Raw genomic sequence first — 23,992 nt, 5'->3', positions numbered from 1 at the left:
CATTGTCAATTTCCCAGGTGGAAGTCACTGATGTGATCAAACAACTCCACAGTGGCAAAGCCCCTGGGATTGATGAGATCCGTCCAGAAATGCTCAAGGCTCTGGGTGTGGAGGGGCTGTCCTGGTTGACACGCCTCTTCAACATTGCGTGGAAGTCTGGGACAGTGCCAAAGGAGTTGCAGACCGGGGTGGTGGTTCCCCTTTTTAAAAAGGGGGACCAGAGGGTGTGTGCCAATTACAGGGGTATCACACTTCTCAGCCTCCCTGGTAAAGTTTACTCCAAGGTGCTGGAAAGGAGGGTTTGGCCGATAGTCGAACCTCAGATTGAAGAGGAACAATGCAGATTCCGTCCTGGTCGTGGAACAACGGACCAGCTCTTCACTCTCGCAAGGATCCTGGAGGGAGCCTGGGAGTATGCCCAACCGGTCTACATGTGTTTTGTGGATCTGGAAAAGGCATATGACCGGGTCCCCCGGGAGATACTGTGGGAGGTGCTGCGGGAGTATGGGGTGAGGGGGTCTCTACTCAGGGCCATCCAATCTCTGTACGACCAAAGTGAGAGCTGTGTCCGGGTTCTCGGCAGTAAGTCGGACTCGTTTTAGGTGAGGGTTGGCCTCCGCCAGGGCTGCGCTTTGTCACCAATCCTGTTTGTAGCATTTATGGACAGGATAGCGAGGCGTAGTCGGAGTGGGGAGGGGTTGCAGTTCGGTGGGCTGGGGATCTCATCGCTGCTCTTTGCAGATGATGTGGTCCTGATGGCATCATCGGCCTGTGACCTTCAGCACTCACTGGATCGGTTCGCAGCCGAGTGTGAAGCGGTTGGGATGAGGATCAGCACCTCTAAATCTGAGGCCATGGTTCTCAGCAGGAAACTGATGGAGTTCCTACTCCAGGTAGGGAATGAGTCCTTACCCCAAGTGAAGGAGTTCAAGTACCTTGGGGTTTTGTTCGCGAGTGAGGGGACAATGGAGCGGGAGATTGGTCGGAGAATCGGCGCAGCGGGTGCGGTATTACATTCAATTTATCGCACCGTTGTGACGAAAAGAGAGCTGAGCCAGAAGGCAAAGCTCTCGATCTACCGGTCAGTTTTCGTTCCTACCCTCACCTATGGTCATGAAGGCTGGGTCATGACCGAAAGAACGAGATCCAGGGTACAAGCGGCCGAAATGGGTTTCCTCAGGAGGGTGGCTGGCGTCTCCCTTAGAGATAGGGTGAGAAGCTCAGTCATCCGTGAGGAGCTCGGAGTAGAGCCGCTGCTCCTTCGCGTCGAAAGGAGCCAGTTGAGGTGGTTCGGGCATCTGGTAAGGATGCCCCCTGGGAGCCTCCCTAGGGAAGTGTTCCAGGCACGTCCAGCTGGGAGAAGGCCTCGGGGAAGACCCAGGACTAGGTGGAGGGATTATATCTCCAACCTGGCCTGGGAAAGCCTCGGGATCCCCCAGTCGGAGCTGGTTAATGTTGCTCGGGAAAGGGAAGTTTGGGGTCCCCTGAGCAGGAATGAACAAAAAATGTATGATTATACATAAAACCATATTATTATGAGACTTAAAGTAAACACTTCAATGGATGTGCACAACAGTCAGAAACAAAGGCTTTAACACCCTTTTTTTTTATTTTACTGGACTAACTACTGGAACTATCAAAGCTCTCCAGATCTTGTGAACTGCTTGGGCGGATGGAATGTACTACTCTAAGTGTGGGGCAGAACAAACCACTTTAAAAGAGGGGAGGGAAGAGTCAAATTGAGGCTGGCCTTTTTAACACTTAAACTAATCTGAAATGTAATTTTGAACCTTAAATCAAAGCAAGAAATATTTGTATTCTGTGTGTGTGCCTAAAACTCTCTATGATTCTCTGAAGGGTAGAAAAACACGCAAACAAACACACACACACACACACACACACACACACACACACACACACACACACACACACACACACACACACACACACCGAACCAAACACTGTGTACTTTAGACTGCCTCTATCCACCAGCCCCCCGCAGTCTCCATACTTGGCATAGAGACAAGCTCACAACTCGTATTCATTTTATAAAGATGAAAACACAATCAATACAGTGAGCCAGGAATTGGAAGTCATTTTCATTAGAGCTGCTGAGAGTTGTGCAGTCATTACCAGCAGATAGCACGGGGGGCCTCAGCTCCAGGCAGACATTTGTATTCTAGACGCCTGCCCTTCCTCTCTCCTTGCAGCCCCATCTTACCTCTTTCGTCCGTCTCTGTCTATCTTCCTCTGGATTCCCTTTACGCCCTCTCACAACATCCCATCCACCTAAAGAAACTATTTAGTTCTAGGTCATGTCTCTCACTCCATCATATTTATATATGTAATAGTTATTTACATTTCATTTCATCTGGAGAGCACTTGCAATAGACACGGCACTCGCTCTTTCGAGCCGTTCACCACCCCCATTAAATACACTTGTGGTTTGTTTGTTTTTGCTATTGAGCTCCAACCGCTATTTCATTTTCTTTTCCTAGATTTTTTACATCATCTTTTTGTCTCTTCTCCTATTTGCTTGCTCTCCTCCACACCAAATGTTTTCAAATGGAGGGAAATAAGTTAAAACACCACAACAAAATGCAACAAGAGAAAGCATCAGCACACACTCAGGGGAAATAACAATAGCTGGCAGTAGCCATTGGAAGTTGTGGCAGCAAAATAGAGGTGTTTTGTCTTGTTTTGTTTTTTTCTCTTCACCCTTGGTGCTCTGAGCTCATTGTCATAAAAAAATAAAATAAAATGGAATCTGTTACCCTGCTATAAACCTCAGTCAAGGTAGAAAATAGAACAGATACAGACGCTCGGTAGGCGCCCACCTACACAGCAACACTCATTAGTATACGAGCGTGGAAAGCCTGCAATTTCAAGACAAAGCTGCTTCACAGTTATTGTTGCTCTTAGCTGTACACAAAGGGAGGAATGCCATTTTAATAAGTCTTGTTTTTCACGTCCTAACTCTTTGATTCATCTTTTTTACTAGTAAACAATTGCTTAAAAAAATCTATAAAAATAAAGGAGGTTTATTTGTTAATTTTAAGGACTGTAATCTTTGGGCAACTGTTAACAAATGTGGGAAACGTTCTCATGTATTGTTATCATGTAGTGAACCCCAAACTGATGTGTACTACATTAGGGGAATAGCCCCATTTTATTTGTGACTGAGTGACATTACGGGTATATAGCAATGATAGAGAGAGAACTCTTCTTGGTGGTTCAAGGATGCTCCGACATCCCAAGATTTGAGTCCCAAGATGCTTTAGGGGCGGCTGTGGCTCAGGTGATATAGCGGTCACCTACCGCTTGGAAGGTTGGTGGTTCGATCCCTGGCCCTGCAGTTCCATGTTGAAGTGTCCTTAGGTATGACGCTGAGGGCCAAATGCACTAACGCAGAGATCTTCAACAGGGGATCTGGGACACCTAGGGGGGCTGCTAAATTATTGTTCTTTTCCTGAAAGTTTTAAAAAAATATTTAGATGTCTTAACATGAATCCAACATATTATTAGCAAATAAAAAAAATCAGCCTATTTGTGAAAAAGCCCTGCTGAATATTAGGCTTATTGGCCTATACTGTATGTAAGGTAGTCACTAAAATAGCTATCCACAGATACAATTCATCCTAAGGATTCAATGTATGTTTAACATTAAAAGTAAATTCATAAATCATGCCCATAATTATTATTTTAATAGCTTAGTATTCAATGCACTAAAAAGGTATGTATAAAGGCTTTAGGCCGCCCTACATATTATTGAAAGGCCCAGTTTAATATGCAACTTCATTTTATACAATATATGTATTAGGGGGTCCCTGATGTGTCTCTCTCTCTCAGCTAAGGGGTCCTTGCCTTAAAAAACGTTGACGACCCCTGCACTAACGCTTTTGCGCCCACTTCAGGCGTGTTTGTTTCGCAACATGCGCGTAAAAGCATGGCGAGGTATGTACAAACAGGCCGCGCTGAGGTAAAAGCGCAGACTGTTACCTCATGAACAAGCAGATCAACTTTGTTATCGCTAAATCTTTGTTTTCGCTGTTTTGACTGACTTGGACTTGACTTGAAAGATGCGCGCAATTTAGGTATAGTGGGCGGAGAAAGGCGCTGATTACCCGATGAACTGCAGGTTTGGTAAATACGACGTGAGCTGAAGTATCACAGCGTGCGCTTTCTGCTGGTTGGCCATGGCGCTGATAACGCTAAATTCGCAAATGTACGTACATCTGGCCCTGAATCCTGAATTGCTCCCGATGCTGCGCCATCGGAGTGTAAATGTGTGTGTTATCTGATGAGCAGGTGGCATCTTATACGGCAGCCTCCGCCACAGTGTATGCATGTGTGTCTGAATGGTGAATGTAAAAGTGGTTAAGACTAGAAAAGCGCTATATAAATACAGCCCATTTACATACATAAAATGAGAAACTCCTACTTAATACACAAACATGACGTTATGACAAGGGTAAAAGAAATTTGGTCTTCTTTACATCAAGAAGTTATATATTGATATTAAAAGTAAGGTTACTCCAATTGATTTTGATCAACTTTTCTCTTGTGCCACCCTTATGATACAATTTCCTCAAGCACAGGATATTGTGTGATGTAATTAGAAAATTGGCGCAACAGGTGCTGAGTGAGAACGTCCATGTTTCCCAGAGGAAGAACGCTTATTACCATTTATCGAATTTTACATTTTAGCCTTCATTAGTGGTAGTGGGCTAAGAATAGCAAAAATGATCCATATGTTTTTCACTCTACAGTTTTGTACTAAGGGGTGTAATGAACATTGCAGATATAGGGCAGTTCTTTAGACTTTTAATTGTGTGACTAAAAGTATCACATCATCTTTCACTGTTATTCTCAGTGTTTGAATGCCTGTCCTATCCATGGGATCCTACTGATGCTCTGCTTTTTTTTATTATTTATTTCAGGCCACAGCGGGTGAACTGGGTGAAAGTAGATGATGATGTACCATCCCATGCCGTCATCACCGGCGGTGATCTTTACATCGAAAACCTAAACAAGTCCTACAACGGAACCTACCGCTGTGTGGCCTCCAACACAGTCGGGGAGTCTTTCGACGACTACATCCTCTACGTCTATGGTACGCTGATCTAACACTGACCCTCCATCAAATCACTATCTCTCTTTCTACTTCTATATCTGCTTTTTTTTTTCTCAGAGATTGTCCCATGAACCTAAACACCAGCATCATTTATATGTAGACTGACGATATTTACAACATTGTTGAGTTTTTGGCACTGGTGCTCATTGCTAGCAGCTGTAGCACACTAAATGCTGAATCCATTAGCATAATCCAAGGTATGCAGACTATCTTTTAAATAAGTGTGTTTTAATTAGGGTTGGGCATCGTTTTGATTTTAATAATTCTGATTCCAATTCCGATTCTTCCTTTCAATTCCGGTTCTTATCGATTCTCGATTTCAAATATTTAAGGTGTGGAATTGAAACGTGTCAAATGCTTATTTCACAGACTTTTATTTTAATTCAGTGGTGATTTACAGTTTTACCGGGGGTTTTCAACTTAAAATAAAGCCACACTTTAGAGCGCCGCTTACTGTGCTCCATCACTGCAACACAAGTGCCTGGAAGCGCGGCAGCCACTACTGAAACCAATACCTGTGCGTGTTAAATTTAGAACCACAGATGCGAAACCAAATTTTCGATTCCAAACGGTTCCAATAAAAAAACGATTCCATTGGAATCGTAATTTTTACAATTTTTTTACAAGTTGGAACCGGTTCTCGATGCCCAATCCTAGTTTAATTACAGGTGCAGTATACTTTTAATCTCTCTCTGTTTCCAACTCCACTGTGGATATGGCCAATACCAAAAGTTTGTCGCTTCGCTCTGTCCACTTTGTTGCCTTTCTGCCCTGAACATGGGATCCAGAAAAATGGGGTCCTGAGGCGGCATTAAGAATAATAGATAAACAATGCAGGAAAACTGTTTTGGGCTCTGATAAGCGTGCTAATTCATTATCATTATCATAATTACTCAAACTGCATTATATTTCATCTTTTCACCAGTGCCTGAAGCAGCACACCCACACCAAAGAAGCTCCTTGAGATGTTTTTAACACAATGCTATTTTCGCTACCTAAGAGGAGGTCATGTCCTTAGTATTGTGTGTGTCTCTCTCTGTATTGTTTAGTTATTTTAATGACCTAAAGGGGAGTTTACATTTGGCATTTACATACACATTTTACATTGTGGATTTTGAAGACTGGTTCTGACCACTTTCAGACAAAAATGTAAGAAAGAGATTGAGTGTTAAAGTTAAAACCCGGCGGTGTGAAGAGGGCCTTGGAACAACATTTAGACTATCGGGTAATCCTTTGACCTGCCTCCACCTACTTCTGCCAGCTTTCTTTATTTCTTTGGCTTTCTGTTGAAGCATCGTCCTCTATGTCCCCATGGTTTTCCCTCAGCCTCATAAGCATTGGCTTCACATGCTTGTATACTGTTGATACCAATAACATTTTCTCTCTGAGCAGGGCATTACAGTCTAATGTGCTCATTCTCCTCTGTCCAAAATTACTTCACTATCATTTTTGGTAGACCCTGAGTCTGCAGAGAAATTATTTGGCTGTTATCGTCAGAGGGAATTAGCAGAGTGAAAAGGCTTTTTTTTATGTAGCGGGGAAAAAGGGACTCTCAATGGCTGACGGACACCAGCTGAATGGATGTTATTTACAGCAGAGCGACTTGCTGTGCTAATAATGAGTGCAATAAAACAACAGAGGTACAGTTGAAAACCAGGAAAGAGCTTACTGCCACCCGCTATATTACAGCTGTTAGTCTATACTAGGTGTAGAGTAAGCCTCTGTGTGTGTATATTCTTCTTTGTGAGAATCAGTATGACACATACATCTTTGAATTGAAGACATTTTCCTTCTTTAAGAATTAGTCTGCAGTTCAGCAAAAGGATTTAGGTTTAGTGCTAAGATCAGAATCAGGATTAATTATATTGCTAAGCAAAGGGATGAACAACTTCAACTTATTTTGACAAAGTGTTTCAATTTTATAGTTTAGGATTAAAAGTGGAGTATTACAATCCGAAGCAAGACGTGTGTGTGCGTGCGTGCATGCAAATGTGTTTATAATCAGATCAACTACAGGACACATAAAAGACCATCGATAAGAGCAATCATTTTACTTTAAGCCACATTCTTGCTCACGTTTGTACAATACATTATACACAATTGCATGAATTTTCTGGAAAGTGTTGCAGGCTTTTTGTACGTCTCTCTCCCCGGGCCTAAACAACAAAATCCCATGATGAGGGATGCAAGGCGCCCCTCTCTCAACCACCCACACATCCCCCCATGGTGAGAGAAAGACAAAGATAAACACAGTAATGCAACATGTGGGCAACTAAAAGCCTTGCACAAAGTAAAAAAAAAAATGAAAAAACAGCCGCCATTAAAACCACAGAAGGCCTCCATCCTTTTAGAGCTAGTCTTTTAATGACTTTGATGTGTCGGTGGCTCCCACACTACTAATGTTGACTGTAATTCAACAGCAAATCATGCCGAACCTTCGCCTTCCTAATGGGAAGACAGGATGTTGTGGCTGAGCTGTCAGAAGCTGATTCTCCCATTATGTTCCAGACCTCCCACCACCGCACACACAACACCACCTGCTGCTACACCGCCACCACCGCACACACACACACACACACACACACACACACACACACCTGTAGTCGACCATTTACTTTAACAGAAGCTGGGAGGAGGGCATGTATGTATAGACACACACTCCCATGTAGGAAATCAGATGAGCAGCAGGGGCTTCAGCATGTTCAATCATACAGTAGTGAAATTAAGCATCTGGTTCTGGTCAAGTGAATTACAGACCAGTCATTTGCTTTTAGAGTGCTTTCCATGAAAATAGAATAAGAGTAGGATGGACATTTCCATTCAAATCAACATAGCTGGATGGTCAGAAGGGCAGACATTTTTATGTGTACCGTTGCCGTTGCAAAGAACTGTGACTGTTGTAGTTGGCTAAGTCATTCTATTTCTATAGTCGATACACAGTGCTGAGCGCCATTTCTTTTAAACTAGTCAAATGACCACAGGAAACAGTTCAATGTCTGTTCTACTCTCATTCTATTTCTATAGTAGCCTGGGAAAACCCTGACGGACTTCCGGGCAAATTTGAGATTTGCTCTGCAAGTCAGTCCAAGCCCATTTCCAATTTTTCCAAATCAAGGCACCAGTCACAACCACTGAGGCGGGTTTTACACCATGACGATATCGCAGCGACGGCAAGCAGCTTTTTGTTTACATTCAACATCGAACCCGGATCGTTGGTCTGATTGGTTGAAGAACTATCCAATTGCGCCCAGAGGCATTTGAGCTGTGAATGAACGTTCCCCAGACCCACTCTCACTTACAACTGAGAAAAGTCTGTTGTCAACCAGGCTATTTCTATAGTGCTTTCACAGACAATGCAGTTGTTTTAAACCAACTCTGGAGCATTTGCTGTTAATTATGGTTTATTTGGGCTGGTGTGAAAGCGGTCAATGGAACTCTGGTGCTGACTAAACCACCGGACCAAGACTGCCTGAAAATCTGGCCGGCTTCCAGGTGTGGTTTATTCGAGGATTGAAAGCAAAACGAAATACCCACAGGATTTTCTGAAAGTAGATATAGTTTAGAACTAATAAATCCACCAGCTGATTGTGAACTGTCAACAAAGCAATCTCTGGATCTGTAAGTGATCTGTAGCCTACAGTTGTACAAGATCATTTGGTAACCATGGTAACATGTATGCAATTCACCACAGGGATTGGTGCTTGCGTCCTACTCTGTGTATTTATACAGTACCCCCATACAAAGTGAGTGAAACACAGCTATGGCCAGCATCTCATCTAATACATCTGGTTCTCGAGTATTGTGACCCTAAGTGATGGAGAGCACAGTGAAAGTGGCTGACACTAACAATGTTAACAGCGAAAAGAATGCGGTATGTACTGCTTTAACTCTCACTGCTGCTCTTACTTCACAGGGTATGAAAACACAACCATAAGGGTTTTCCTCTCGCAGTCGAGTGAGACCAAGCGCCGAGGGGTTTTAAGTTGTTTACAGGCTGTTGTTTACCCAATAACTGAGTTCTCTCCCTCCCTGCTCCTTCACCAGCACTGGCTTTATTGCACACTAGCAGCATGTTTAGTGACCCTGTTGCTCTCTGTCACCTTCCTATTTACTTTACACTTATTCTCCATTGAAGCACATGGGAGTTTCTCCACAAGTCACTGTTAGCTTTTTAAGTGGCATCTAACATTTATTCCAGAAGTGCAAAGTGTCCCGGAACATACTATTCAAGCTGCAAGCGCTCTTAGTTTGCTGAAATTGCACTTGAGTGGAAGTGCAATTTCTGGTGTAAAATGTTATGAGGAGGAAAAGTAATTCATCACTACCAAAACAAATTTGCAGGGAAGTTATGTTTTGTAATTCAGTCTGTCTCTTATAAAAACACTTGGATTTCTCTGTTCCGTATTAATTTATGACATTGCAGTGGTAATTTGGGGGAAGATTCTATAACTTTAGATCCCAACATTCATCTCTCCACCGCCATATGGAAGGATTATGTCACAGAGGTTGTGATCTTGAATTTCATGTATTTGATTGCACTCAAAATGTCACAACACTGGCAAGTAGACACCAAATATTTCTACTCAAAATGTCCCTAATATATTTATGTCCAAATAATCCACACAATACTTCTGTTTCCACCATGTAGAGATTCCAAAATAACCCAGCTTGGAGAAAATACCATTCAGTCTTTTGTCCATTATTGTATGAATGCTGATTCAGCAGCATTTACAGTATTGTTATTCGATCCTTTATTTGTGTTATTCCGTACGTTTGGTCGTCTCTAACTTCTGCATACATTCTTTTGTTGGCTCACTTTTACTCACAACATGCTAACCGGCAACATAGGATTCCATTCACTATGCTAAGCTAACTAGCGGCGGCGCTGCCGGGGTTGCACCGGACTAAAACAATGCATGCACAAAAAATGCATTGGCCCACCTATCTACAGCTAGGGGAGACCGTGAAACGGTGGCGTATCCCTTTAAGGACATTGCTCCTCCTCTTCAACTTTTCTTCTGCTATTTATACTTTTTCTTTTTTTTTTACAATGAAAGTCAATGAGAGCAGGCTTCAAATCCTTCAAATCCTCTTCCACTTACTTAAAAATGTTTCACCTCCTTCATACTTTCACCTACAGACGCCAAACAAACTTTAAACCATTCACAAAAACAGTTTTATATCTTTTACAGTTTTTGTGAAATCACTGCTTAATTTTAGTGTTCCTTTCAGGATTTTTCTACGTTTATAATGGGTGTGTATTGCGCGACTTACAGTGGGTGATGTCATCGTTTGAGTGCGGAGACTTGAGAAAGTACCCTTCTCTATAACTTGCTCTCACACCTACAATTTTTATACATGTCATACATGATTTATATGTTAAAATGTAGGTATTATTGTCTAGTTTCAGCATATGATATGAATAAAATTAAATAAATTTAAGCGGTATGACTTATAGTTTTTGAATTATCTGCCTCAGAGTGACAAGACGGTCAGTGGAGCTTTCATTGACGATAATGTTATTTATCCTCATTCTCTCTTGATCCAAAACGCAGAGTATTTTGAAACTGCGATTTTGGAGTCATTTTATATTTTTTTGTACAGTAAGGGGTCATTCTTACTGTAAATCAGGCCTCATATGCCACTAAGCGTTCTTAAAATGTACATGAGGTCCAACCTTAACTTACTTTCGAAAAAAAACAATAAATCAAAAACTAAAATCTGCAGGGAGTACTTGAATAATACATTTGTTATTGTTACATTATATTTATACATTTTTAGGCCTTTCGTAACTTCTCTCTGGAAAGATCAAATTAAAGGTGAGAGTTCCAAGACACACAATAGGCCAATATTTTATACACTTTTACACAACATTGGCCTCCACAAATGTCACTCTGAGTCAAGGTAAAGCCTCTCATCACAGCAGCTGTCAGGAGTCACTGGTTCGTATTATACAGGGGCCAAGGACACATTCTGAAGGGGACATGGTAAGCGTACACAGATAACTAAATACAGAAAAAAAAAATGGAAGGATCAGATATAGTTAACCCTTGCAGGGCTAAGAGGCAGTAAATGGATACAATACAGTTAGATGTAGGGACACATACTTTCTGATGAGATAACAGCATTACACAAAGTTTGCGTCAGAGTTACACTACACTATAAAATACTTTATAATGCAATACTATACTATATTATACTGCACTGCAATGTCTGAGTAGACTTTGGCTGCGTTTCATTTGTGGTTCAACATGCCCTTGCCCTCGGGGGAATCCCCGCCGCCATCTTGTCGTTCCAACTGTCTGCATTGAAGTGAACTTGGTGTGTTTAACCCTTGGAGAGCTGAGAGTGAACAACGATGGTGGATATCCCCCCACAATGCATGCAGCTATGGATTTGGTGCAAGAAAATACATCCACGGCAGTGATGTACAACTGCCAAAACTCCTGTTGCTGACCACCAAAGAAGGAGAAGATGAATACATTGAATGAATACATTTCAACTTTTTAGTTGACAAAAGGGGAAATATAAATAATGTCAGTTAATATTTACGTTACACTTTTTCATTTACTATGTAGTTGTATGTGTGACATCTTTATTTCCAACATTATCTGCAAATGCATGGAACAATTCTGTTTTTGCGAGATGTAAGCATTATGATAAACCATGATACAGATCACAAACTTTGTAAATCCGAAACTCATGCAGCCAATTACCAAACCTCATTGAAATTAGTCTGCAGGCATTTATGACATGTAAAAAGCAGTAATACTTTTTATAAATAATATTTGTAAAGCACCGTTAATACAAGAAATACTTTACAATAAGATAGTTGCATAACATAAGCAGACATAGAATGGACATAAAAACAGAGATAGAATGCCATCATTAATAGAAACTAAGTTTGGAAAAAAAAATGCACTAGCGCTTAGCCTAGAACTGGCGGTCGATCCGTATAGTTTGGGCTGAAAGTGAACGAGGGCAGGTGTGTTCCATTTCAATCCCCCGCTCCTCCCCCCTGCCCACTTTCCCTCTGCTCTCCATGTGGCCTCCGTGCGACGTATGCTATGACATCATACCAAGGGCTGAGGGGAGGCATGTTGAAACACTAATGAAACGCAGACGAAGCATTAGTTTCCATTTAATGAGAGTTAAGTCATTGTCATTATGCGGCACATTTTAGAATAAAGTTCTGTTGGTTTATGGGTTTAAAAATGTATTTATTTTCCCCCACTTATCATCAATAACTCTGTGCTGGAGGTAGGTTTATTTTTAGGTTTTTCCTATAGTTTATGTGCATGATGACTGGCACTGTGCAGATATAGAGTGTTTCTCTCATCCGGTGCTCATGTGGAGTTCTTTTACTCACCGGCTTCAGCAGGAATGATTCCTGTCAAGCTGTGTCTCAGAGCTTCCTGCAGCCCATGCTCCATTCGTTTAGACCAGAAACACTGATCTATAAGCCTCGTCAGTAAACAAGGCCCGGAAACACATTCTGCCTGTCACATTTGAAAGTCAATAAGCTCCAGTGTTCTTTGATACATTGCACAGGCTAGGCAAAAAAAAAAAATGAAGTGTATTCAGAAAATTGTCTTTCTTTTAATCTTCCTTTTTAATCTTTTTTTTTTCTGCAAAATTTTTAATGAGTTGTTGACACTGATGATCCCAAACATCTGCTGGACCCTCACAGTTCATGATGGGATAAAACCAATTAGACAGCACCACCCCCGAGCTGGAGTTTTGTGGCTCTCAAACATGTGTGAAACTCATCAACTCAGGCTTCATCTGCCAGCCGACTTCCCAATGGATCATTTCTCCTCGCCTTTGTCTGCACATTGATGTGTACAGTACAGCCTTTTGTATTGTCAAGGTTGTCTTTAAAAGAACAGAATTGTTGATAGATTAAAAAAACATACCATACATCAATAGATTTTGCATACCGCTCCAAAGCAACTGAAGGCCTTCATTAGCATTTTAATATTTGCATCAGGCAGAGTTCTGAGGGGCTAACCTGACCTTTCTCGCATTTTTCTTCAAGTGCATAAAATAGATGATTTTCTAAACTAACAATTGTGAACAGATTTGTGCAGTAACTATGAACAACTTCTGCCCTCAGGGAAGACTAATTTTCAATGATAAACAACCTCTGTGGCCTGAGGGAAGACATCCTCCTCCTCCATAAACAGCATTATTTTATTATCTTTTTAATGTGACTGCGAGATGTATTGCATTTTCAATGTGTAGTGATTTCAGAGTGAAAATACCTTCACTTGGAACATCAAGAATTACTGGTGTCCCTTTGTGGTTTGTCATTACAGTAATCCAATGACAATAAATGTGACAAAAGACTATTAATGCAGAAAAGTAATCATGGTGCTACCCCCTTTAATACAGCTTTCTGAGAAAATAGTTTTTAGTCCCCACATTGTGCGGCTTCTTCAGTTGCAGTTAATAATGGAACCCAGCACTTTTTTAAACCATATAAAGTACATATATCCCATAAAAACTAACTTATAGGAGTATTTACACGGGCGTTGGTACAGCCGGGCAGGAAGTGAAACAGCGAGAGCATCCAGTCAGTTTACCAAAAGACAGCCCCCCAAAATTGTTTATGTCTCCTCTACAACACCACGACAAGGAGAGATTTATCTTGAAAGTGAAAAAACATAATAGACATCACAAATCCCTTTTATCAGGACAACGCCAGACAAGAGAAGGCATTGAGTTTAATTGCAGGAGTGCTTAGAGTGGAAGGTAGATACTAGCTTAGTAAACACCTGATTGTTCTATAAAATCTGCAAGTCTGGCAGGCAAGATGCTCCGCTTCTGAGACGCTACCGGTGTGTTACAGAGCATGGTGGAAGACGGAACAAAACCGGAACGCAGCACAGACGTGCCTGGTGGAAAATGGGGTTAAGCTAAGGCCGGCTCCTCATTAGAATTGGTGTGCATTTTCATACAGGTCTCTATGAGGTAAATCAAAAGTAAGAAAGGAAAAGTAACAGCAGCAGTTTAGAACTGTAAATGTTGACATGTCGATGTACACTGTCTACGGGCAAGGGAAGTAATAGCGGCTGTGATTCTGTCATTTGTGCCACCTGCAAGAAATAACCATTACTGCTGCAGCTTGTTCATGCTTTATAGCCATTGTTGTGTCCAATAATAATGCAGCATAGATGATGCGGAGTCCTACCATGCGCCATAACATAACAAAGTGTGACACTGCACACAGATGGTGAATGCTAAAAACAGCACATCCTCTGTCTGCTGGTCTTCCCTCTCTTCCCCCTTCTCTGTCCATACACATTTCCTTTTCTTGCCTTCTTATAACGTGTTATTTCATTAAAGTGTGGACAATCCGTCCTCCTTATCAACAGCCAGGCCTAACTTGTTTTTTCAGCACCTTTTAATAACCCCAAAAGATTTTGCAGTCCATTCCCAGGCAATCAGAGCAGCATGGGAGGTCTTTAACCAAGCAGCACTGCCGGCGGCTTCATATCAGTGCAGCCCTGCCACTGCAACAAGGAAAATGTCACTTTTGATATCTCCCCCTGGTCATTGTCAGGGCGGGGAGTCTAACCCGGATAATGAAGTAAAAAAGGAAAAGCTGTGGGAGAAAAAATGGTCTCTGGTCAAAGTCTGTGTGCTCAACAACTCTCCTTGATGCTTTTTTTTATTTGTTTTGTGTGTGTATTATTTCCCTCCTGTTTTTCATTCATTGTGTAATTATGTTAAAGTTTTTACTTCAGATTTTGCTTCTTTTTTTGTTGCCAGTATCTTCACCAACGTTGTACTCTTCTCCTTGGAGATATTAGGAATGCACAGTCACGTTTGTTTGTCAAGATAGCTCAGTGCATAACGACAGCATAAGTACAACAGCAGCATGTGTTACTGATTAGACATTTAATCACTTCTAACAACTGTGTGCTCGCTATTGTCAGTATTTCATGTCGTGGTTAGTAGCCTGTGAATAGGCATAAAAGGAGGAAAAGTTCCAAACAAAATCTTTGATCAGCTCAGTCGGTGCAAGACCTGATGATGTGTCGTGGCATCACCGTTGTGCGCTATATTTAATGCACCGCTATTGCCAGTTCATCAAAAGGTCTGCAGCCGAACTTAAAGTGACACACACGCACGGTGACACACAATGAGCTGTTGGTCATATATCAACCGGCGATATAAATTATTTCACACTGACTTTATCTTCATTGCTTTTTACACTCATTTGTTCCCCCGTGTTTGTCATGTATTTGTCCTCTCATCCAGATGCTCCCACCACTACCCCTATACCCACCACAGCCACAACCACTACCACCACCATCACCACCACCACCATCTCCTTCCCTGAGGCCAATCAAGGTACAGTATCACCCTCACACAACTGGTTTATCTTTGTGTGTGTGTGTGTGTGTGTGTGTGTGTGTGTGTGTGTGTGTGTGTGTGTGCGCCCTTATCCTCCACACAGCCTTGAATCACTCCATATATCTTCATCTTCGTGCCACAATGGAAGTCATATTCATATGCATGTTCCTTTATCCAGAGGTTAAGGTTACCCATTTTCTTTCATCATGAATCATTTATTTTTTTAAAAGCTTTTACAGTACATTACAAATTCTCTCCGTTATTAAACAGGTTAAAAAAATAATGCCCGAGGCTGCGAAAAGAATTCCACTTTCCATTCACAGATAGTGAGAAAGCTAAAAACAATATACATAAACTAGTAAGTGGATCTTACGTTGCAATTATTTAGTCACACATACTAAAGCCAAGGTCAAGAATAATCAAGATTAGTTCAACATTTTGGCAAGCGTGCTTTTTAACAGAAGTTTAAATACAAGAAGATCAATAGAATTCTCATGTCCGGATGTTATATGTGAACTTTTGACAGATGGCCAGATGTTTCCCTGTTTCCAGTCTTTACTTAATGCTGAGCTAAGCTAACCATGTCCTAACTCCAGCTTCGTTCTTAATATATATTTACATATTTGTTTAGGTTATCGTGTCTTTGACATTATTTTGTTTCTTTTGCAGTAATTTGCTTTATTGTTTATTTCCTTTTAATAAGCGTAAGGCTTCACCAAGGCAAATTCCTTGTAAGTGTTACTTACTTGGCAAACAGTCCTATTCTGGTTCTGATGAGTATTTACAGCGCTCGACTACACAGAGTGATGTGCCTCCACAAGCTTTTCTACTTTTCAACTGAATGTGTGGGTGTTGGAAAGTTGTAAATAGCAGTGCGATATCCCCTGACCTTGGCATGATTTGAAAAGCAAACAAATAGATGGCTATGAATGATGAACCATGGGTACTATGATAATCGTGTGAGTTGGATAATTGTTCTATAACATTTAGTCACTGCAGACACAAGAATTGGCTTTTATATGAAACACATCACTCATTCATAAAGTCCATTATGGATCGTACTCTAGGTGGGTTGTGGGAAGAGGGTAGCAGTGGGGATGAATAATATCTGACATGAGCACTTGGAAATCAGGCCCTTTTCAAATAAGCAAATTGTATCTATCTCTTACAGAAACAGAACTCAGGGCTTTTTGTGAGTATAAATCTCCAAAGGACGTAGATAGAAAACATCACGTTATGCCTCAACTCAGAAATCAGCCTCAGCTCCAAATGCAATCAAAGCCTCTCTGACAGACCGCTCAATTGGAACAAATCTCACAGGACTGGCAGAAATCACAGGCATTGTGCTTGATTATGCCATCTGATTGGATTAAAGAGAATACCTACCTATGCAGGCTGATTGCTCCTTTGCTTCAGATCAAGGATGCTAGAGTCTGCACAGGCCTGTTCTGTAAAAGCTATTCGGACTGATTCACACTTGGATCTCTGCTGATTATTCCTAATGTGCCTGCTGAGAATAATAAGGTTACTTTCAAGGTAAATATAACAATAAAATAACACTAAAGATTTTTATTTTCTGAAAATTGCTTGCACAAAATGTGTGAATTAGGCAATGAATAATAGTGAAGCTATGTCATTTTTACCCCCCAAAAATGTTACATAGCAAAAGTTGAATTCCTAAGCAATAAAATGCATTTTTTGCTCAATATGACTCACTCACATGTTTTGCTGCTACAACCTTATTTGGTTTTATATGACCAGTAGTTTACAGTGTCTTATCTAATTTAAGATGACTGTGCTACTTGGATTATATCCTTTAAATGCAATTGCCATTTGTGGCCACAGAGTCCACTGTTCATAAACTCTTCCATTGTCTCATTTTAAAGGAACACGCCGACTTATTGGGAATTTAGCTTATTCACCGTAACCCCCAGAGTAAGACAAGTCGATACATACCCTTCTCATCTCCGTGCGTGCTGTAATGCTGTGTGACGGCCCCAGCGGCATCAGGCCAGCACAGAACATGCAGGTGAATGGTTCCAGCAATCCTACTGCTCCGAATAAGTGACAAAATAACGCCAACATATTCCTATTTACATGTTGTGATTTATAGAGTCACAGCGTGTACAAAAAACAGCGTAACATGATGTCCCAATTGTGACAAAAGTGACAAAATAACGCCAACATGTTCCTATTTACATGTTGTGATTTGTATAGTCACAGCATGTACAAAAAACAACGTAACATGAGACACAGCCATCTTCTAACAGTAAACAAACCGGGAACTATATTTTCAGGTGGAAGAATATAGTACTTGGGCGGAGTGATATGCTCGCAGCAAGCCTGTCTGAGAATATAGTTCCCGGTTTGTTTACTGTTAGAAGATGGCTGTGTCTCATGTTACGTTGTTTTTTGTACACGCTGTGACTATACAAATCACAACATGTAAATAGGAACATGTTGGAGTTATTTTGTCACTTTTGTCACAATTGGGAGCAGTAGGCTAGTTGGAACCAGTTACCTGCAGGATCTAGTGCTGGGCTAAGCTAATGCTTGAACCGTCAGACAGCGTTACAGCACGCACGGAGATGAGAAGGGTATGTATCAACTTGTCTTACTCTGGGGGTTACAGTGAATAAGCTAAATTCCCAATAAGTCAGCGTGTTCCTTTAACTCCTGCATTTGGCAAAACAGATTCACAAAAATTAACTTCTTAGCATCCGATGGGGAGAGTAACATGAGCAGTTTCCCTGTGCAATGAGGGATTAATACCAACATGTGAGGTGCAGTTTCGTTCAGTTTTACCCACAACAAAAAACGGTTTAGATATCTGGAAGTGTTTCTGTGTTCCTGGATATAAATTATTACTTTACCAAGTGCAGTATTATCATAACCAATAGAAATGCTCAAAATTACAGAAGTAAGACCCAAGTGTTAATGAATGTTCCAGTAACTCTAACTGCTAGCTCTAATTGTTGAACGTGTGAGCATGGAATTCATTCTAAATAAACCCAAACATTGAAATACAAGACACAAAGTACTTCACTTTAAGAAAAAGCCAAATAACGAAATACTCTTGTCCGAAAAGGAGTAGGAACCAAATTTCACAGGCTTATTTCAAGCCCAAATCCACTCCAGCCACACCTCGCAGTCTTCACAAGCAAGTATGGAACATTGGTCATGTAAAATCAATTGGTTGTTTTTGGTAATAATGCTAGATCTGACTCTACCTTCTACTCTACAACCACCTCTATACTTCATGACAGAGTGATATTCAAATCAGTTAATTTACAAATGTAAGTAAAATACTAAAAATCACTGTTGAGTATGTCTGGAAGTTGTCTCAGTCCCCCTGTGAATAGGACTTACGCTGAGATGTGTCGGCTCCACCTGAAAAAGCAAACCTCATGTCTTCAGTGCCGTCATTTTCAGGTTGAAACAACCCACTTACAGTTTCTGCCAGATGTCCACTCTTTGCTTTCAACTATCAGGGGCATTCCATTATTACTGTGTATATACTGTAGATTAAAGACAGAAGACTCATATGGCCATAAGACACTCCAGTGCCAGTTGATTTAATTTACCCACAGCGTGTTGCCCACTGCCAAATTAATCTATGAGACTGGAATTGAGTTTTTTTAATTTTTTTTTTAATTTTTTTTTATCAGTTGCCATTAGAGGGAAGAAAATTGAGCACTTTAAAAAATCTATTAGAGCCCCAACACATGGCACTTAAGTGCTTGACAGGGTTTAGAAAGAGACATGGGGAAATAACTAAACTGTTATTTTCACTACTTATAAATCTTGCTGACCAGCTCGTACAATTAGGAATTATTCATTTACATTTACAGTCTCTTGTTATTTTTTTTGATTTCTCTACATCTATCAGAAACTGAATGTTCAGCTTCTCCTCTCTATACTCTATGAGTCTCTTTTACGGTGTGCTTTGCTGTCCAGTTTTTGTTTTCGGCCATTTCTGTGTTCTGTCTGTGTGGAAGAAAGATTTTCCTTGAAAAGCAACATTTTGTACTGAACACTCTCCTCAGGGGCAGCAGTCTATTATGTTTTTAGCGGTAGTCAGGGCCAACAGGAGGTCTTTTGCGAAACACAAGCCGACCTAAAAAAGTACAAATCGATGCTGTCTTTGTAGGGATTCAACATTCATCCTCCCACATATTCTATTCCTGTCATTACCTCACCTCTCTCTCACCCATTAACACAATATGGCTAATCGTTCTCTAATCTAATTCAACACACCGCCGAATGAACAATGCCACTTAATCCCTGAATGAAGAAAATAGATAATACCTGTGTACCTTGTGCAAATAAAACAATCAGGCGGCAGGCTTGCACTACTTTTAATTGATGAAGGACCATAAACGGTGCTGACAACCAATTAATTTAACCCACACTATAGACAGGAGAACAAAACAGGCGAGAGAAGGGGAGAGAAACAAATATCTATTACGTTTGCCTGGGTCTTAAATTACACAAACACCATCTGGTGAACTGACTTTAGAATTTTATGAATTTAGATGTGCCTCCAGCTCACATTCTCCAGACTAACACATGCACACAACGTGCCAGATAATGTGTGATATTGTTCCCACTTTGCTTCGTTTGATTCCTTGTCCATTTTGAAATTGGAGCAGCCAGCTATAACTAATTTGATTAAGGTCAATAGCAACACAATAAGTGCTAAATGACATACAGCCCTAAGACAGCATCGATGATATTATAGCAGCCAGGCATCATGGGAAACACTAGTCTGGAGCCCAATACATCTTCTTAATGTGGAGGTATATTGTCTTGTAGAGGTATTACTGCGCTCCACAACCACCAAAAGGAGATGAAACTCGTAAAGAAGGGCTAGGAGGTAATCAGCTAGCTGCACAATATCTTTAAGGTACCACCAGTAAAGACAGATTTGCAACCATTCGGCTCTGTATTTACACATATACTCATATTTACACTACCTTACAGCTCCTAGACTGCATGTAGTGTGTTAAAATGTTTTCAAAGAACTGCAAAATTGTGCGTATAAATCTTGTATTCGACAGTTTCTATTATTTTATTAACTCTTTGTAGTCATAGGTTCCTAGGCACAGCGGTACTTTGAGGTAAATGCTAACTTCAGCAGTCTAACATGCTCACACTGACAATGTTTACGTACTGGTATGGTATGATTAACATATTCACCATCTTAGTTTAACGTGCAACATTCGCTAATTAGCACTTTACCCAAAGTACAGCTGAAGCTGATCAGAATGTCATTAGTTTTGGAGGTATGTGATAATAAACCAAAGTATTGGACAAATGAAAGAAAATTGACTTGATGGTGGTGCAAGATGAAAAGTCAAAAGGTCACCAAAGTTATTACATTTGATTGAGAGGTTGACATGAATATCTGTACTGAATGTCATTGCCACCCATCCAGAATCTTTTTCAAGGATTTGAGTTTGGAGGGGGTCAGACTTACTGATCGAGATTGCCATCCTTAAGACACAAGAATGTGTAACAGTGTGAATGTGATCAGGGTGTTCCTACAAAAGAGAGGCTTCCTCTCAGAGAACTTTCCCCAAATAAATTAAGGTAAAAAAAAAACAGGGCCTGTTATAGATCCTGCATTTAAGAGCCCATTTTTGTTGTTTGATTGCAGAGTTTGCCTTACTCCCATTTTACGGTGGCAATAAAACAGGTGATCAACAAGTAGAAGTCACTATACTTTTTAAGTTCCTTAGGACTAAGAACTAGAGTTTCTTCCTTGATGTATTTGTGTTTTTCACTAGCATTCAAATCTATTGTTGAAGAGAAAGAGATAACAGTTTCCCTATCAACAGAGCTCTGTGGGGGACGGCAACATTCAGGGAAATGTAGGAAATCGCAAACTAAAGCCGAAGTAGAGAAGGCAGGTTAGAGAAAGTGGATCCAACAAAAAAGTAATCTAGCTGCCAGCGGGGACACCCAGCAGCCTGTTGGCATTTTCAGCACCACAGGGTTCCACCTAATCCATTTCTGCCAATACAATTATGATTGGCATGCAGTTATCTCTGCATGTTGAGCTGAATGTCATGTCACAGTGAGTCACCAAAGGGCTCATGGGAAGCGTGGCTAGTAACTAGTAATGGAGCTGATGTGCCCGCATCATGTCTTTGGATGTCAGTGAGGAAACTGCCCATGTCTCAGTTGACCTGTGAAGCCAGAGATGGTGGATGGGGACGAGGCTGCTCGAAAACGGACAGGCAATCATTCAGCAGCAGACATATTGAATGGTCCCACATGGCTGCCGCCCACTGTGTAATGAGGGTTACCAAGCCATGCTGCCTTTCTCTTGACTGAGGCTTGTAGGGACTGAGGCTTCATTTTACATTTTGACTGTTCTGTTGAAAAATGTTAAATCCCGTGAAAATAAAAATCCCCCAGTCAACTTTTTCACCATTTTCAATTATTATTATATATATATAATTCCTTTTTCAATCTGCATTCTTGTCTATACTTGTGTTCACGTGCACCCAAGTGCTTCCCCAAGTCCTCATTTAGTCAAGTAGTCCAAATGCCCATAAGTGTTTCATCTCCATCCATTTTATTGAGTAAGCTTTGGGATTAACCCCTTGGATTTTGGTCAATTTATCAAAATAAATGCCCTTTTGAAAAGTTGCTTAAATGATTTCAGAGAAGTGAGAAATTCAGTGTCCATAGTCATCATCAGGGAGAACGGTCTTCTCTCAGCAAGCTATTCAATAACTCACCTGTGGCATTTGTGTCTCGTAGCTTTTTAATCATAAACTATAATCCTTTTTGAAAATATCTTAAGGTCTCAGAGTCATAATCATCCTTTGTATCTAATATTTGTTGCTTGCTAAATTGGTTTGGCTGAACATAACTTTAAGGCGGGTAATGTTGTATAACAGCCTCAGTCTAGGTTTGGCTCCTTATATGTAGATCGTCACTTATATAAATATTCATGGAAACAAATTGAGGCAGTTCAGGGTGATATTTGACTGGTTTTATTGTAAATATACATAACCGCAAGGATACCTTCAACACAACTGTAGAATCTTTAAATAGAAAGTCACACCTTTCTCTTTTGGGTTGTAATGATGTAGAACAAGTTTTTAAAAAAAGGATACAATAAACCAATACAAGAATCCTGTTTGTGTCTAGAATGTATGAGCAATTAATATTCAACTGTAAATATCACCCATTATTGCTAATGGCTCAGCTAACTTCCTGTTTGTTACATCAAAGCCAAAACAAGTAAATTTGGTACACTACAAACATTTCTTACATTTCTTAATTACTGTGAAAAGCAACATCATTACTGATCTATAGTTTAAACTTCTCACAGTGTAATCTTTAGTACTTGTCATTTAAACACAATGCTTTTGTCTATGGTGGGATCCTGTAATGAAGATCCAGTAAACTGATTGGGTAGAAGGGCTGCTTCATACATTTTGTATTGATTAGTGATTAGTGTTAGAATTAGTCCATAAAGCCTGGGTTAAGGCCAAAATTAGCTAATTTGCTAATCTGGAATTAGAAGCAAGTACAGGTGACAACTATAATTAAATTGATTAAACCCAACCCGATCTGCCAGCGACTGGAAACCTGTACGTTTATCTATCCTGCTTCCGTTACAATTTTTCGGGGACCAATCGCAAACTGCCTTATGTACCTGGCGCGCTATTGGCGGGTTTAACACAGTGACGATAGAGAAGCGACCAACCATCTTTTTGTTTGCATTCCACAAGGCGGCCACCAAAGCGCAGCAACCCGTTGATGCCGCTGTCGCTGCTACGTCACCCGCATCGTTGGTCTGATTGGTTGAAGGACTATCCAATTGCGTACAGTCATTTGAACTATGGCCGTTGATCACGCCTCTTGTGCAGTAGAAAATACAGAGCAGACTCCCCAGACTAATGTTCAGTCTTAAAAGATTGAGCTTGGTCTGGTGATACCCACACTAAACTATAATACCAACATGCCACAATAATGGAAAAAATTACTTCTATAGATTATGCAGAGACACTAACAGTGTTAACAATGTCTACCAGTGACTGGCCTGTGGCATTATTTAGCCCTGACGTGTCTCAACTATTTGAAGACCTTGTAGAGAAATGTGTCTTCAGCGGCTTCGGTAAGTCTGAGATGGACTCAAAACAGTCTCACCTTGTGAGATTGTTTCTGAGCCTTTGGCGGAAGAGCTGAGGTGAGGCATTGGCCTACTGCTCCCCAAACAATTACACATACTTAGCACCGTTCTCTCTCTTACACAAACATCTGTCTGGTCTTAATAGCTTTTTCTGCATTTTCTCATGTCTCTGCTGAGACAGAAGGCCAAGGAAACATACAGCACATTAATGTACATTTAGCCTCTTGAAATGACTTTGCGGCTGTTGAAACTGTTCCGATTTGAACATGATCTGTTTTGATGTGTTTTTCATAGGCATAGTCCAGAGTTGGACCAAATGTTGTTTTTATCATTTTTAAATTGAT

General features: G+C 40.8%; 1 protein-coding gene across 3 annotated transcripts in view; it reads left to right on the top strand.

The window, feature by feature from the left end:
• The window catches only part of cadm1a (cell adhesion molecule 1a), a 411,265-nt gene that overhangs the window by 349,285 nt on the left and 37,988 nt on the right, over positions 1-23,992 (top strand). For all 3 annotated transcript variants that reach the window (XM_028595123.1, XM_028595124.1, XM_028595122.1), the window contains 2 exons: positions 4,941-5,113; positions 15,401-15,493. In XM_028595123.1, coding sequence (XP_028450924.1) covers positions 4,941-5,113; positions 15,401-15,493 — 266 coding nt within the window. The remainder of the gene's footprint in view (positions 1-4,940; positions 5,114-15,400; positions 15,494-23,992) is intronic.

This window comes from Perca flavescens, chromosome 13 (genome assembly GCF_004354835.1).
Source record: "Perca flavescens isolate YP-PL-M2 chromosome 13, PFLA_1.0, whole genome shotgun sequence".
NCBI classification, from domain to species: Eukaryota; Metazoa; Chordata; class Actinopteri; order Perciformes; family Percidae; genus Perca; species Perca flavescens.
Note: the sequence above shows the minus strand (reverse complement) of the source record. Positions and strands in the feature narration are given on the sequence as shown.